This window comes from Trachurus trachurus (assembly GCF_905171665.1).
Source record: "Trachurus trachurus genome assembly, chromosome: 12".
Taxonomy (NCBI): Eukaryota; Metazoa; Chordata; class Actinopteri; order Carangiformes; family Carangidae; genus Trachurus; species Trachurus trachurus.
Genome location: NC_139908.1, coordinates 19,771,105 through 19,788,612, shown reverse-complemented (window position 1 = coordinate 19,788,612; position 17,508 = coordinate 19,771,105). Strand labels below are relative to the sequence as shown.

Sequence of the window (17,508 nt, the reverse complement as noted above, 5' to 3'; positions counted from 1 at the left end):
AGTTTGACTGTACATTCCAACGGGTAACCATAGGAACAGGTCGGAAAAACACGAGTTACGGGTTGCCTGGAGTAAGACTCCTTGCTAGGAATTTTTAGGTTAAGTTAGGAGCTCTCTGAGAGGATTCTCAGAATCTTTAGGAATACGGGCCCAGATGTTCTCAGATGAAGTGTCCACTCATCTTATAGTGTCACAGAGTGTCATCAGCAGGTTGCAACAGAGACACAGAGAGACTGGAAGAGTCACTGAAAGGCGCATGCGGCAGGCGTCCTTTGGCCATACCCTAAGACAAGTTATTGAGACACTGACATTTTTTGTTGTTCTATACCCAGTGTTGTTAGCTTGCTTACTTCAACTTAAATGCCCTACTTCCATGATATAATCCTGACACCGTTAAGTCCCGTCCAGCCACTCCTCACAAAACCACAGACCTCCATTCCACTCGTGTACATTCCCACAGATGGCGGTCTGTGTGTAGGATTTACATACTGTTGAGAAGTATACGATAACATACTATAAAGTGGAACTGTAGCATGAACTTTTTACATTTTCCATAAATTTAATCTAAAAGTCAAAGATCCCTAACTTTTTGTGAGCAGTGTATATTTAAAGCAGAAGTAAGCGATCCGGTCGTTTTGGCTAACTTCCTGTCAGCCGATGGAGTTAGCCTTCCCCGCCCTCGTCCCTACGTCCCCACATTCACGCGCATCCCTTGGCTGCACACACAGAGAGGACCGCCCCTTTATGCGGTTCTCTCTCCTCATTGGATAAAGGTTGTAGGATACGTGTTTCAGACCAAACTCTCTATGATTGCCGTCGGAAGATATAACTATTTAAGACTTAATTATTTAACACAAACATTCCGCTTACTTCTGCTTTAAAGTATTGTTTTTTTAAAGCAGCCTCTTTTGCATATTACTGTTTAAAGTTGTGGTAGTAAACCAAACAAGTGTTAATAGTGCATTGGATTCATTTTTAAACACACAGGATCCTGTGCCCAAACCCTTAATGTACCCTTAATGTAATACATCATTCTTTATGGCTACCATGATGATCTCCTCATTAACTGGTTTAAACAGTGATCCAATTGGGATATGCATGTGGCAGTGAATGATATAAAAATTCTGCTGCAGTGAATCTTCCTCTACAGTGAAATTGTCATGGGGTGGTTCAGGGAAGCAGAGTGCACAATACAGCAGCAGAGGCTAGGGATTGGAACAAGGCTTCATTTATTAACAAGCTGATATTATGGGCAGCAAGAGTTGAGGGCAGAGGGGAGCAGACGCTGGACAAGGAGGAACCAGGGGAAAAGGTTGAGGCTGGCAGCTGGAGTGAGAGGCATGAGACAGGTGCAGGGGAAATGAGAGGGGGCAAAGCAGGGGGAAGTGGAGAGGATGAGCCGATACAGTGCAGAGCAGGAGACAGATGGAGGCAGGAGTCGGGCCGGAACTGGCTGCAGGCAGAGGGAGACAAATATCAGCAAAAAGCCCAAACAAGCCAAGACGTTCAAAAGAGGATGAGAATAACGGTGTCGCTGAGTCTACGATCTGGCAGCGCGGTGGAGTCGAAGCCTGGTACTTAAACCAGAGAAGATTGAAGATGATTAGTAGTTTTCCAGCCAGACACTTGTGCACCTGATGCCACTCCTGTAATCAGAGCACAACACAGACAGACAGACAGAGAGGGCAAAACAGAAATACACAATCTCACACAAGAACACTTCAATTATCATATGTGATGCAGCTTGAAGTACCAACCTGGGTATCTGGGTATCTTTAGGAGGTGGGTTAAAAAATGAGTAGAAATGAAAAGGTACACCACAATCTATTTCCACTCCAAGATAAAGTGCTTCTACTCACTATTCTCCATGTTACATCAATTTCAGTGTACTCACCACTAAGAAATCTCCATAATCCATTAAGTTACGTTACTATTGAAGTAATCCTATTTTTATCTAAATCTCATAACTTCAGATATATGATTCTACTTAGGTAAGGGAGGAAAAAAAACAGCACTAAGTTTCATATTACTGACTCTGCAGCAAAGCCAGAATTTAAACCGTGGGTGTAAGCAAAACAGGATCTTGTTAACTGGGCTTTGGTTTTTCTTTGATACATCACCAACTAAAATTCAAAAAATCAAAACATTACAACACTCCCACAAAAATATACTTGTCCACCAGTCTCAGAACTCTACCATGAAGGTATATGACTGAAAACAAAGGTTCTTCTTTCCATTTTATTTTTGGGCAATTGGTAGTTCTTCTCCTTCACCATCCACAAAAGTGCTTTCCTTTCTCCCTCAGGATTGTACTTAGATTGACCTGCAGCTGCAAGGCAGTAATTGACTTTGGCGTTACGTGGCTTCTTCCCTGGTGTGGATCTTAGCTAGTGGTGCCTTGCTTTTCTTTCACAGTGTTAATGCTCAATTCAGCGCAGCCAATTTACATCCACGTTAGTTTCCATCAAATACCACCAAGGGAGTTAACCCAAGGGTGTAAGAGATGCCTCAAGATCTCCAAAGCACTTTGCCATGTGATGGGACAGAGAGGTAAGTCAGATGTACTGTAGAACTAAAATTTAATAGAGACATGCATCAAAAATTATTCAGCATAATTACTCTACTACTGCATAATCAGCCTCAAGAAGTTGAGAGAGAAGGGTATTCCCAGTGAAGGGAATTTGTGTCTGAATACAAAAACAATGGTAAAACACATCTAGATTTAACAGAATCACAACAGGGTTTCAAAGAAAGTCATTTATAAAGTATGACCTTTTGAACTTGCTCTATTATCTCCACCCACTACACATATAAACACAATGTTCACATGAAAATGACAAACCAAATTGTTCTATTCATATAGACCTAAAATGGTGGCATATTCTCCAATTTGAAGATGCAGGAATGAAGGGCATGGAGAACCAGGGTTAACCAGTTAACCTTTGTGATATTCAGTCTAGACCTGTTAAACTGATATGGGATTTCAAACAGCCTTTCCATTGACCTTTGACCTCATCCTGAAGAAGATCAGAATACAACATGGTCCAGCATCAGAAAGGTTTGAATGAAACAATGAGCACCTATTTGCACTACGGCCAGTATTCTGGGGCTGAACCCGACTTCTGACCTCCCTGTTGAGGGAGACATGTTTACAACGGCATTAAAGAGGAGGACACTGCATTTAAAGGTTTTGGCGTAGGTTTAAACATGGTCAGATTCTCCAGCCCAAATCCAGGTCATCTCCCTCACTTTCTAAGCAACACCACCATCTACTGTTGTCATTGTGAGAACACACCTCATTAGACATGTCAAGAGTTCCCCTGGCATTTTTATTTGCATGCCTTCATCTAACAACCACAAGTGAATGTTGTTTACAGCCATTCATCTGTAGTCACCCAGAGTCCAAGTGAGTAAAAAATCAAGTGTTTGTCTTTCAAAGTTTCACTCTTTTTTGTACAAAAATCTTTTCTGTGTTGCTGCTCATCTCCCATGGCTCAGTAAACAAACACTGTCCTTTGAAGCACAAAGTGGGTATTTTGTACTATAAGGACAAGACAGCGCTTTAGCTCAGCATGAATTTGAGAACAAGGACTGTGGATTTTGTCTCCCATCACTTACATCAAAGTTGCTTTAAAGAGGGAATCTCATTGTGCCAAGGAGGAGGAGAGGAAACAATTGCAGCAACCAATAACTATTTCAATGCACATATGGGGCATGGTAGTACAGTATTATACAACACAATGAGTACATACCCATCCCTCTGGCTCTCTCCATGGTGCTGAAACTCAGCCACTCTGCCCCTTGCTGTGGTTTAGAAACTATGAAGCCCAGGTTGTTTTTAGCCTTGTGTTTTAGTAAGTTAACGATCATTATAAAAACAAAACAATAGCAAAACTATAAAGAATTACAGTAATATCTTTCATTCAATTTAATTCTCAAATATTTCTTACCAATATAATGTACGTTTTGAAACCCTAATAAGGCTGCTATTCATGTTCAAGAACTTTTTTTTTAATGTTCAAGAACTTAGCTGCCTAATAAAAGTGCATGACGTTAAAATGTTCACTTAGGATATTAATTCCTCTTCTGCCTGTTTAATCAGATATTTTCTATACAAAGCTAAGCTCTAAACAATCTTACTCCTTTTGAGCCTGAAAGTGACAGTTGACTAATTCGAGAATTGTTTTCCGTGCAAAAAAAGAAAGAAAAAATCCCAGGAAAAAAAATCCTTCATTTGAATCACAAATAACTCGCCGTATTGTTGGACAAAACAAAGCTTTGTGGTTGAAAGCTTTGCAGCATAGCCAAACCACAAGCAAAGTTTGTTTAAATTCAACAGAAGGGACAGCAGGGTAGAAAAGAAGAACGCTCTCTTATTATCGCCCAAAAACAGGGAGGAGAAGATACATAGCACATTTTGTTTGAAGTCCATTTCATAATTACAATAAGGAGCCCAGTAGCAGATTTGTGTACACAGAAATGTATTAAAATATATACATATATTGTACACTGCAAGATAGAATTATTTTCAGTGTTCATGTGTTGGCATAGGCACTTTTTTATGTTTGTCTTTTCTTTTCTTTCTTTCTTTCTTTCTTTCTTTCTTTCTTTCTTTCTTTCTTTCTTTCTTTCTTTTTTTTTTTTTTTACAGTACTTCCAAAACAAAACCAATAAATCAACCACACATTCCAAATTAATACTGTGCTTCAATTAAAGCCGGGTTCCCTTTCTCGTCTACTGATGACACTGTTTCACTTTGACTTCTATTTTCCTCCTTCTTCTTTGTCTTTACTTCCTCCCTTTTCCTGGTGCCCCCTGGTTTTATAGTGCTCTTCTGGCAGACTTCTTAGCTTCTCAGCAGCCTAAAAACACAAACACACTTCTAAAGACAAATACAGGGACAAAGAGTAATTCACTGAAATCCCAGATTTGCATTATAATTAGTGCTGGAAAAAGGTTTTTGTTTACTCTGAAATGTCAGTTTGCTGTTTTACCATTGTCTTTTAAAGCAGAACTATGCAGGATTTCGGCTGTAATTATTGTGGCTCAGAGACACTGTGATGGTTGAGTGACCTACAGTATTATGAGGTGAATGGGGTCTAGGCCAATGTCAACCGTTCTTGTATCATGTTTTCCACTGCTGTGAGGCTAACCAGTCCCCCAGCATGACTCAGTAAGAGTATTAAGCTTATGTTGTCCCCCAAGGTTCGATTCTTGGGCCACTGTTATTCAACCTGCACATGCCCCTGTATCGCTGGGTAAAACCTTGACGACAACAGAGTGCAACATAGATGAAGTTGATCGTAGCTCCTTCTCGCAGTGCCTGGGTGCAATTAAATTTCCTTGAATTAAATGAAGATGGGAAAGTCATTTTATTTTAAAGTTATTACTCAGGTTGTTTCCAGAGCTATAAATACAAACACCCAAGACAGAAATCATGGTGTTTTAATTGACTCTGATCTGAGCTTCAGCAGACACATCAAAGCAATAACTAAATGAGCATTTTATCATCTCAAGAGTAAGATTTGATGTCTCCTGTTCAGACAAGACCCAAGGAAACTTGTTTATGCCTTCATGACAATTGTAATGTTCCCCCCGAAAAATCCATTTGACATGCAGTTCATGTTCAACAAGAATGAGAAGGAGAAGAGCTGAGCACATCTTTCCTGTTAAACCCTTAAATATTTACACTGGCTCCCTGTGGCCAACAGAACACAGTGGATCCAAGGTGTTGCTATCAGTCCCCAAATCACTCAACAACGTGGGGAAAAATAACATCAACCAAATTTGTATTGTTGCCGACCTTGAAATCTAAATGAAAGGTCTTTGGTTGATTGGTTTCTCTGATCCACTTTTACTTGTTTTGTAGCAGGATCTTTGTATAATATTTAATGTTATGCATCTTATGTTCCATATATTATACACTTGTACTAATTGCTCTTATTCTGTTTTTAATTGCTTATATTTTATGTTGTATGGTGTGGTAAAGAAAGAAGTCTAGCAAACTTCTGTCTTCATAAATAAACGTGCGGTACCCTAACATTGTTTGTCTCTATGAAAACCAGAACAGTCACTCTGTGTCTTCAGTCCCACGACTATATGACAGGGGGATTGTACATGTGTTGTATACTGACCTGTTCAGGGGTGAGGTCTCTCTGCTCCAGGGCGAGCATCTCATATCCGACCATAAATTTCTTAACTGAAGCTGAGCGCAGCAGAGGAGGGTAGTAGTGAGCATGTAGCTGCCAGTGGGAGTTGTCTTCTTTTAAATAGGGGCCAGTAGGGGCTCCTGAGTAAAGAGGGGGAGACATTTGAGTTGAGATATAGGGTTAGTGTAACACTAAATGGGCACAAGGTCAATCAGAGACTTTGGTTACACTGATTAGCAGATTAATCGAATCTAACTTTACAGCTAATGTGTGTGATACTCTATCGTTTCTCAATTACCCATTTCAAGAATATTATTTAAAAAAAACCATTCACAATCAGTAAAATCAAGCAGTTTTTTACTCATTTCATTTCACTCTGTCAAAAGCTATTTAAATTGTTTGCACATATATCAGGACAGTTTTGACATTTTTGTCAAAAAAATAATAATAAAACAGCCGGCAACCAAATCATGAACGTCTGTCTACCAACTGAGTTACAACCACACTATAACACCATCCTAATGGCCTATGGGCTTTATGCACAGCTCCACTACTTCCTGAAATAAGCCAGCTCCTTTATTTCCTGTCTTACATTATTGGACCAACTGATTAATCCAGGTGTGTCTGACCTCACAACAATGTTGTGTAGCGGAGCTGTGCATAAAGCCTACTGGTCCATAAGTGTCCCATTATATTGGCCTCAATTCCACCTCAAACATAATACTATTCAGCTAACAATCGTTCAAAATCACTATGTGAGGTATTAATGGTGCGTTCCAGGCAGGCTTTTTAACCCGTAAGTCACGACTTCAAGTCACCAGTTACGAGTTTGTAGCGTTCCAGGCAAGTTACGAGTTACAAACTGGGAACTGGGAGTAGATCGATCTAGTACGAGTTCACAGGTGGGAAGTTACGAGTTTGACTGTACGTTCTGACGGGTAACCATAGGAACAGGTCGGAAAAACACGAGTTACGGGTTGCCTGGAACGCACCATAAGTTAAGTTCATTTCAGTTTGGTTTATTGTCATTCTACATGTTAAAGGGATAGTTCAACATTTTGGCATATTGGCCCATTGCCATAATCCCTATAGTTTTAGAAGTAGGTTTGTTATCTTTAATTGTCGGTGAAAGCTATTTTTAGAACGGCGGAGCCAAGCTACGCTACGGAGGCTAATGAGATTTCTTGGTTTCCCTCATAAAACTCATCAAATACACAATCCAACAACTCCAAAACGCTCTGTTGGACAAGATGTGACCTGCACATTCACCACGCTATGAGATAATAATGGAACGTTACAAAACAGAGTTGTTTTCGAGGTAAATTCATGCAAAACCGTTGATGTGCGTCACCGTCGGGGGCAGTTTTTTGGCAAGCAGTATCTGCATTTGCCTTGAAAACAACTCTGTCTCGAAATGTTCTCATAGCAGCAGTGCAAAATAAATAACATTTAAAAATGGACCCTGTAATAAAATAAATAAATAAAACAACCAAAAGAAAAAATAGAAATAGCAGCAAGTAATTACAGCAGTACAAAGTGTAAAGTGCGGAGGACAGACTTAAGGCATTAAGTTCATATCAGCATTGCTGTTCTGTCTTTGAGGCAGCCCAACCTGCTGCCTGAGGGGAGTTGGGAGAACAGTTTGTGTGCCGGGTGGGTGGGGTCCTTTTTGATAGATGATGTTCTGCTTCTGAACCTTGCTGACATAAACGTCCTCCCAGGTGGGGAGGCTGCTGTTGGTTATTTTTTGTGCAGATTTGACCACTTGTTGCAGCACCTCCCTGTCAGCCACAGAGCAGTCCCCGTACTAGACAGTAATGCAGAATGTCATCGGGCTCTCCACCACACACGTGTAGAAGGAGGTCAGGACTGCAGGGCTGAGGCGCTGGTGGTGTGCCTTCAAAATGATGCTGGCTGTATTGGTGGCCCACCTCAGATCGCTGGGAATGTGCATGCCCAGGTATTTAAAGGGTGGACACTATCTCCACAGCTGCTTCCCCAATGAAAAGGGGGAGGGTGGGGGTTCTGTTCGGAGAAATGCACAGAAGTTCTGCATTTCTGGTCAGATGGAGTCACATTATGTCCATTTTGTTACAGTATCAAACAAGCCGACAAGGCCAGAAAGAGCACTAGAAAAGGAGCTGCTAGCTCCTTGCTGCTAGCCTTAAGCCAAATCAGCACATCAGCCTGCTTGCCTCTCCTCTGTCTCCATGAACACCGCTTCCTTTTTCCCTTGAGCTGGTATGTTTTACCCCTACAAGCTGCTGTGCTCGGGAGCTGCATTCTGCCCAACACTGCTTTAAGCTCTGGGAGCACTGAATTAAAGAAGTGAAGTGAAGAACTGTTGGTATGATTGGTCCACCGACCTGTTGATATACCAGTGCCCATGTTGTCTGGATAGCAAATAGACCTGAGTCTCCCTGAGAACCCACAAATGTCTTAAAATGAGTCCTGGTCAGTCAGGTGCATTTCTGGTGTATTGTTATCATGTGAACCACACTGTTGAATCCTACAAATCCCCATTAATCTCTTTATATTTGCCTGCCTTTAGTTGTCTTGGCAACCACTCATTCAATTCATAACATTCAGGTCTGAAGAATATTGCTTCAACAATGGATGATGTCATCATGTTCTTTAGGTCAGTGTCATCAATTACTCTCAGAATGTTGACAATGGACGATAGCATCAGAATGCATTACTGTTGGACTTCATTTGATCTGTGAGTCAAGGACAAGAAAAGTTTCTCTCCACGTTTCTCTGGACGTCTAAGAAGACAAAAAGAAGATCATCAACCATCATGAGCTTGAAGACCAGACAGTCCCGCTACCGTATTCTGGGTCCTGTCTCCCAGATGGATGTGAGCCTGTTTGGGGGCCTAAAACCAAGACCACCCTCCCAATCAAAGCTTTCCATGGCCCAGTCTCAATCAAGAGGGACTGCTCGAATCGTCACCAGTGACAATTTGAAGGACAGGAGGCGCCAAAAGAAGAAGGTGGGGTCAGAACCAAAACATCTCTGCCTCGAACAGATTGCAGAGAAGCCGTGGATGGAGCTGAGGGCCAAAGGTGAGCAGAACCTGCTATCAGAGTTTATACTAAAGCTGACCCACCCTCCACCCATTAACAAACCATCTAAAGCCCTGTCCTGTACACTCTCCTTCTCTCCTAAAGCCTGCCTCCCGCCCATCCCAAGTGCTGCCACAAAGAGGTCCGAACCCCACTGATCTGGACTCTCCTGCTACCACCATGAACACCAGCATGTGGGTTTTCCCCGGGTGCTCCGGTTTTCCCCACAATCCAAAAGAAATATGTGATTTGTTTTAGTATGAAAATAAATGAACAGAATATGAAAATAAATGAACAGTGCACATGGTTTTTTATTGTTAAATAAAAATTACAAAATACAAATGCAACTGGCTTTAATATCCCTCCACCACTGTCAGGTTATAAGAAAGTCTAAATGTGAATATTAAAAAAAATAAAGGGCTTCTCAGAGGACTCACAAATGTCTGGTCTTAAAGAGGAACTATGAAGTCCAGTTGCTTTTCCGCTGTTTTGCTAACCCTCGTCCTGACCATGTGTTTACAACGAAGCCGGAGGGAAATCAATCAACAGAGCCATAGATAACGTGTTATACAATGTTACGTGTATATTTGTGTCTTTTAATCTGTCATAAACAAGAGATTACGGGGCGCATTTGTGTCACGGTGCACAGATACGAGAGCTGGGACAACAGGGCAGCGGCCCCGAACTTGCAAAGATGTTTTTCAGCCAAGAGACGCAAAGTGACACCCATGTTGAAGGCAGAGAGCCTCCATTCTCTCTCGTAACAAGTTAAGCTATTTATTAAACCATCACAATTACTCAAAAACGGTTTAATTAAGGTACAAATGTAGCATAGTTAAGCTACAAATCCTGCATAGTTCCTCCATAAGGACGCCTTCCTGATACAGTATAAGGTTCAACACTATTTCCTTCAATGCCAAAATGCTATACATTCATGCTGAAGAATAAACTTTCTAGTGTGAAATCACCAAATCTCCTATGGGTGCCTGGTAGTTTGAGATCTGGTGACTGTGAACGTCACATTTCTACTTAATTTTCATATTCATGCAGACCACCAAGAAAACATTGTTCATCTGTCTTCCTCATGTTTTTCTGCCTCTTTATCCCTGTTTTTCCTTTGCCACCGTCTGCGTAACGTCACAAACTAGTGGATGAAGAATTACATTATTGCAAAAACCTCCAAATCCTCTCAAGAGGGTCATTATCAGAGATACATTTTCAGTGATTTGCGACTGTATTTTATTTTTCATTTAAACACCTCTTTTGCTGCCTGTTTGGCTCTGTGATCTTAGTGGAAGGTAACGAGGTGATCAGGGAAGTAGAAACTGCAGTGACATATCTCTCTTAAAAATAACACAAAAGACTTAAAAAGAAAAAAAAATCCCTGGAGCTATTGTGAGCTTTTCCTTTAGAGGTGGCTTCCTGACAATGGGGGCTGATCAGACACAGATAGAGGCGACAGGAGGGAGACATAAAGGAAACTAATGGATAGCAAAAGAAAAGGAAAGAACAAAGAAAAGACTAAAGAGTCTAGATAAGGAATGGATAGAGATGAATGCCCCTATTAGTAGACAGTTACAGAATTTTTATAATATCCCCGTGTTGGTTCTGCTGCAAACTGTGTGGCCATATATAGTATGTGCATATTAATATATGAATTAGCATAAATGTTACAGATACTCCTTGACAGGGGGACCACCTGTTGTTACTGGTGTAATAATCAGAGACAAATCATAATAAGGTATAAGCAGGTACCTTTGTCTAATCCATGATTTCCCAGATGACTCCAGCACCATCCAACCACTTCTCCCCCCCCCTCTCCACTCTGCCACTAATAAGCCTAGCCCTAAATAAAAGCTGGCTGCCTCCAAATGAGCCGAAATAAAGCAGAAACACAGATGGGGAGATAAAGCAGCTCATTATGTGAGCCAGGTCTGGGTGTGTGTATGTGGATAAGAACGCATTTTACTAAATTAGGTGGTCAGTGTTTACAGTATGTGTAGCAGTAGACACAGTGTCTGTTAGAGTCTCTTTTTCCTTAATCCCCCTTGATGATCTTAAAATAACACCAGTGTTTTAGGAGTTGAAAGTTCCTCCAATTAAAAAACCATTGAAGTAGTCTATCAACTTCAATAACAGCACTGGAAAAGCACTGAAAAAGTGGTTCATTGTTATTTTTTTTTTAAGGGAAAGGATTCTTAATTCCACATTGTTAGAGGATCATGAAACAGTTTTTGGCAGTTGATATTCAGAGATATTTGTTGTAATAGTGGGAAGTAATTCCATTTTAATTTGATTTTTTTTTTTCATACTCCAGATGGCATATTACACTAACTGATCCATGGGAAAAGCGGTGCAGTGGTGTAGTTTATTTACCCAACCACTCTCCTTCTCTCTGCTTCACTTGATATGGCAGGAAAGGACCGATGTAACGCATCTCAAGCCGATGGTCGTGTGAGGGATTTTAGACAGAAAATAGCAGCTGCAGGTGTTTTGACACAGAGAATGAATAGAGGCAAACCTCCCTTCAGCAGGCTGCAGTTGTAGCTATAGGCCTGACAAAGCTTGTTAGTTCACTTTGGACAAGGTAACATTACTGTACCTCAGTTAAGGGTGGCACAGTGATGCAGTGTTTAGCACCCCGCAACCCTGCACAGATAAGCAGTAAGGCCAAGAGATGGATGAATGTTTTTTTGGGGGGCAACATGATCCAATCTATTGGTTTTAACAAAAATCTTTTTCTTTTTTGTTCTTAGTGTGTGTGTTTTTGTGTGTTTAGTACAATATTTTCCTCTACAAATGGTTCTGTTTGTCACGAAAAAAAAAAACGAGGTGAATTCCTGCCTATAACCTTCAAAACAGCAAGGTAACCTGACCTATGAGTTTAGTGTCTACCTGGGAAATAAAACGGACTAGAAGATTAAAGGCAAAACTTAACACAAGATCTGTAGGAGCCTGCAACTTTAGACTGAGATTTTACTTCAAAGATGTGATATCTGATAAAATAAAAAAGAAGAAAGTGAGTCAATGACTGTGTCCTCTCCTGCCCTGTGTCCTTTTCTCTGCGCTACACTTTGGGAGGGAGTGTATCATCTCTCTTTTTATAAACTATATCTTTCATGTGGGCTGCCTTGCTCTGAGCGTGAAAAGGCAGCAACGGACTGACAGCAGCGGGTCAGCGACCCCGGTAGTGTGTTCAAAAAAGATACAGCTCTTCATTCTCTCAAAGAGATGAGATGATATAATCAGGGCTTGAAAATGGTCTCTCTTCAATAACTTACTTCCTCTCTGTGGAGCCATGGACTAAATTAAGCAAGATTTATTTCTTCCGTGTGGTAAGTTTTTATTAGTCATACCATATGTACATGACATCAGCCTGAGGCTACTTATAAAAGGTGAAAGAGATCACAAAAAGACCCAAATATATATTCATTTGGAGAAAGTAAGAGGCCAATGTAAGGGAGGAAGAAAGCCTGTGTTCATGAGCACATTACCAAAGATCAGTGTTCTTGTTTTTGAGAATTGTTAAAACCATTCTGTCAGAAACACAAGCTCTATATTATATCTATATTATATATTTGCTCCTAGTTCCCGTGTCAGTGAGGTTTCCTTTGTCTAAAACCACCCAGCAGGACGCAGCTGCTGCAGGGATTGAACCTGCGACCTTTAGCCTCGACAAGGATCCCTCTGACCGCTCAGCCATGATGACACTGCTCTCTCTTCCTGTCACACATCACTCATCGCATCACCGCACTCTGTTCACCTCTACTCCTCTTTGATCCCGCTGTGAGTTGCGTCTGTGACATGGCTCAAAAAGAGACATTCCTCCTCAACTGTCTCAGAGCAGGTAACTATCAGAAACCGTCTCGGCCGGGCTTTAGACTCACACAGGGAACAGCTGCCTGATGTCAAACACCTTTCTGTCCAAAGACTTACAGCCTTGCGTGTGTTCGCGCAAATTGCTTCTTCACAAAAGGCCAATTAAACATCGGCCGGGCCGTCAGCGAGAGAAGATCCACATCCACATCTTTGGCTGATGTGATGCAAGTTATTTCAAAATAGATTTATTTTGGATGTTATTGTCTGAGGTCTATGCAAATTGTGTTTATCACTGCGTGTTCTGTCAAAACGAAAAAGTAATTTGCCGTTTGCTGCAAAGGTGCCGAGCAGCCAGTGTTTTTGTATGGGTGCCTGTTCATTCATTTGCTCCCTGTCTCATTACTGCTTCATTTCCTCTGACCTGTAGTGCTTTGCTGCGGTGCAAAGGTAATAGAAGCAACATGAAAAATGGCAGCGGGATCCAGACACATGATAGCAAATAAAGAGTAGTCAAACTGAACATGTTTAAGATGAGAAACTGTGGCAAACACTGACAGTATCTGATGTTAATGTCCCTTTCTCACTAACACTGCTCTATCACTGTAACCTAATCCTTTTTCATACCTTTTAAAATCACGGTCCCCTCGCAAGATGTTGCAACTTCAAAGGAAATATAGGACAACATTCACACAAAATGACTAATATGTAACAATCTCAGATTACAGCGTATATGTCTTTGATGCACTAAAAAACACTTTATCTAACAAAAATGAAGCATTGTTCTTTTGACAGACCCAGATGAAAGCTGCTCTCTTGATACAAGTTTCTCTGCTGTCAAATGCAGTTTTTTGTTCATTTCAGAGTTCAAATTATGACATAACATGTTATTTAATATGTTGCTATTTCCAGGTGACTTTCTAAGAATCCTTGACCACTGTCACTCTTATCTCCAGGACCAAAAGGCGAACACTGTGCAGCTTTCCTGTCTCCGCCACTACACCATGAGTGCTCTTTACTGCCTTCATATAGGAGACATACACCATAAATATATTCAGATGAGTCTGAGTATGAGCTGAAGTGGTAATGAGAGAGTGGCATTAGAGTTGAGTGTCTTGTTTGTCAGTTTATTTCAGCAGAGATGATGCAACCACATCAAAAGGTGTCTAACCCGTGAAAAACAAGATCCTTCCCATGACATTGGACAATCAATCATTATATATATATATATATATATATATATATATATATAGTATGTAATATTAATGTCATGTTGGCGCATAGCGTGATGTGAGGTATTGTAAAATCACATGAGATGGAAACTATTGGAGAACACTGAGTGAGAGGAGACGCCCTCTGTGTGTAAAATTATATTGATCTTATGTTGTAACCAGCATAGTACAGAGTGAAGACTGACTCCAAGGACAAAAGGAGGGAGAAGGGGATGGAAGGATGGCAACATAGTGAAAGAGAGGATCAAGACGGGGAAGAGTGTGAAGAGACAAAGAGAAGGAAGGGGAAACAGAAAGCGAGGTGCAAAGAGAAAAATGAGAGGTGGCAACTATGTTGTCTCTTGGCGGCCAGAGGAGAGGTGGAGGTGAAAGGTATTTAGTGTATTAAAAGTCTGCAGGGTGTTGAGCTGTCATAAAAACTTCAGGTGAGGTGTGACAACATTTTAATGCACGTCTTCTCTCTTTATCGCTTGTCATTCCTGTTTAGGAGTATTTTACATTCCCAACTCAACTTCCCATATTTCATGACGGACTCTCTTGCAAATTACAGTCACAGTAAAGCATCACTGTCAGCAAAACTCATTCACATATTAAATTGACTAAGTGCACCCTCACAGTCGGCCTGATATGTGAACAGCCAAAAGATTGTAGCCATGCAGTTGGGTTCCAATGTACCACAAATTCACAGATTGTCAAGTATATAGACTGAAATTATGTTAAATCTTCCCCTCCATCTGTCCCCGCTCCTTCTGTCACTCCACAGGAGAGGCTTTAAACAGGTCACTTCATTTATACCAACACCTTTTTTCTTCTTTTTATCCCTCCCACTTCCTTGCTTTTTGTCTTACCGTGCCAGCCCATGGAGTAGGGGAAAGAGACTTCAAACAGATTGTCGTACTTGGTCAGGAGTTGCTTCATAATATCAGCCAGATCTGACAAACAGAGAAAGACAGAAAGAGATGAAGTGAAAAAAAAAAAAAACACAACAAGAAAGTGGCAAGGAGGAAGTCAAGTGATATTCGTTATCGAGTGTTGTTAATAATGAATGATGTGCGGGAGGGGAGCTGAAGGGAGCCCATGTAAGAGTGAAAACTGAAAAATAGAAACTGAAAAGCGAGTGCGGTCTAGGCAGCTGGAAAAGTTGGAAATTGAAAATAAGATAAAACTTTTATTCATCTTGAGGGGAAATGAAATATAAAAGAAACACCTGAATATATGATGAACAAGTCAGCCAGACAAAAAACAAAAAACAAAAAAACACTGTAGTCACACACACGTGTATGTTTCTCTCTTATGCACAAACCCTAGACAGATACAGAAGGTATCGTGGATAGTCTAGTATTCAATCATTTGAGTTAGCAATTAAATTACCACAGTATTATATACAGTAAGTCAAATAAGAAATATATTATAGAAAAGAAATATAAGAATATAAGAAATATATATTTAGTGTTGATGACTTGACAAATGACATAATCGGGCTAGTCAAGAAAACCCACCGAAAATTCCCACAGGACCTGAAGTACTATTGGGCCAACTTCGCACATTATCAGTTAAATACTGTCTGGATTGATCGAACTCTTCATGGTCCTTAATTGCTCACTGGAACCAACAAATCAATGTGCTGTTCTGCTGGCTGACAGCATGCTACAGGAACACGTTTGAAATGACTTTAAGTGTCAAATCAAAAGTTGGTTCAGACCACAAAAACAAATCTGAAATCTGAAAAACAGCGCTGATGGGCTCTGTCTCAGAAGACACCGACCCACTGATGCTTCCCTTTCCATGTGCCTGGAGCTCCACATCTTGACTTTACACAGGCTCAGTCAGTTAAACAGACTCAACTGCCAACACACAGTAGGTCTTTATGTGACTCTGCAGCTGATTTGCTATTGCAGTGTTGTATGTTGGTGAGGGAGAATGATGGGTAATCCTAAAACACCTCAATGGTGAATTGCAACTGTTATAAATAATGAAATATTGTTATTGTTATTGTTTCCTTAGTCACTTACTCCCCACACACACACACATTAACACGACACACACACTCACCCTCCCTCTCATCTGATGTCAGGTCGCTGAGTCTGAGGATGTGTCGTCGTGGTAACAGCAGCGTCTGGTAGGGCCACGTTGCCCAATATGGAACCACTGCCAGCCAATGAGAGTTCTCCACCACCACACGCTCCTAAGGAATGACAATGTTTTTGATTGTTAGAGTGAAACAATGCTATTCTGTATAAGATGTTTTATAGATTTTGTTCTCAACTGTGATTTATTTTTCTTTCTAACAACGTCTGAAACACCAAGCTGAAGTAAAAGCACAACTTTTGGGATCTGTTCCAGAGTTAAGAAAACAATATTTAAAATGTAAATTACTAGTAAAAAAAACTAAACTTTATATTGTGTATATGTGTTTTGTGTTTACTAATCTTGAACACAGAGGGTTTGTAGTTTGTAAGACCACAGTCAGTCACAGTCACACAGGTTAAACATCATCATCTTGTTAAAATCAATGGGGAGCCAGTGAACCTGAATCTATGCCCATCGTCTGTCAGCTGTTGGAGCTCCTTGAACACATCTCCTTGGTGAATTTAAGTTTTTCAAAAGCAGTTCAAGCATCTTAACAGTCAATTTATCCACTACTTGATTCAAGAGGACGGCTGATCTCACAATTCTGCTACTGCTTGACTTCTCTCAGCTTTTCTCATTTCATGATTTTATTTCTCCTTTTCACACGATTTGCTTTTTTCCCCACCTCAATCTTTCCCTGTTTACGTCTGCTCTGTCTTTGGCAGACATCCTATACAGGCAATACAATCTAACATATGTCACCTGTCGGCTGACTTGCGGGTAATTACTGTGCAACACTGTCTTACTGTCCTACTTACTACACTCTCTTGTCTGACTGTGTTAAAGATCAATGTCGATTTAACATGTGGGTGAACTACACATTCACCCACATACTGTATGTTAGAGCAAACATACCAATAAAGAAAGGCCATACAGATCTTGATCACACTCCTTTGACTCAAAAAGTATCCACAACCAAAAAGAATGCAAAAGCAATCACCTTTTCATAGATGATAATAAAAAAGGTGGGTCAGGATTGGCTGTTTGCAGCAAGAACCCTAATTATCATAAATTGTTTAAATGCAGAATGTGTCAGAAGCTGAGATTTAACAAGCTGGTGAGCAGGAACAAACACAACCTGACCTTGGTATTACAATCCATTAGAAACAGATTAAC

At 40.6% G+C, this 17,508-nt stretch overlaps 1 protein-coding gene across 1 annotated transcript in view; it reads right to left on the bottom strand.

Moving 5' to 3' along the window:
• Positions 1–1,309: 1,309 nt before the first annotated feature.
• The window catches only part of galt (galactose-1-phosphate uridylyltransferase), a 32,137-nt gene continuing 15,938 nt past the window's right edge, over positions 1,310–17,508 (bottom strand). Inside the window, exons 8-11 of the mRNA XM_083983507.1 lie at positions 16,315–16,447; positions 15,111–15,194; positions 6,135–6,289; positions 1,310–4,862 (exon numbers count right to left, since the gene is read on the bottom strand). Coding sequence (XP_083839633.1) covers positions 4,764–4,862; positions 6,135–6,289; positions 15,111–15,194; positions 16,315–16,447 — 471 coding nt within the window. The 3' untranslated portion in view covers positions 1,310–4,763. The remainder of the gene's footprint in view (positions 4,863–6,134; positions 6,290–15,110; positions 15,195–16,314; positions 16,448–17,508) is intronic.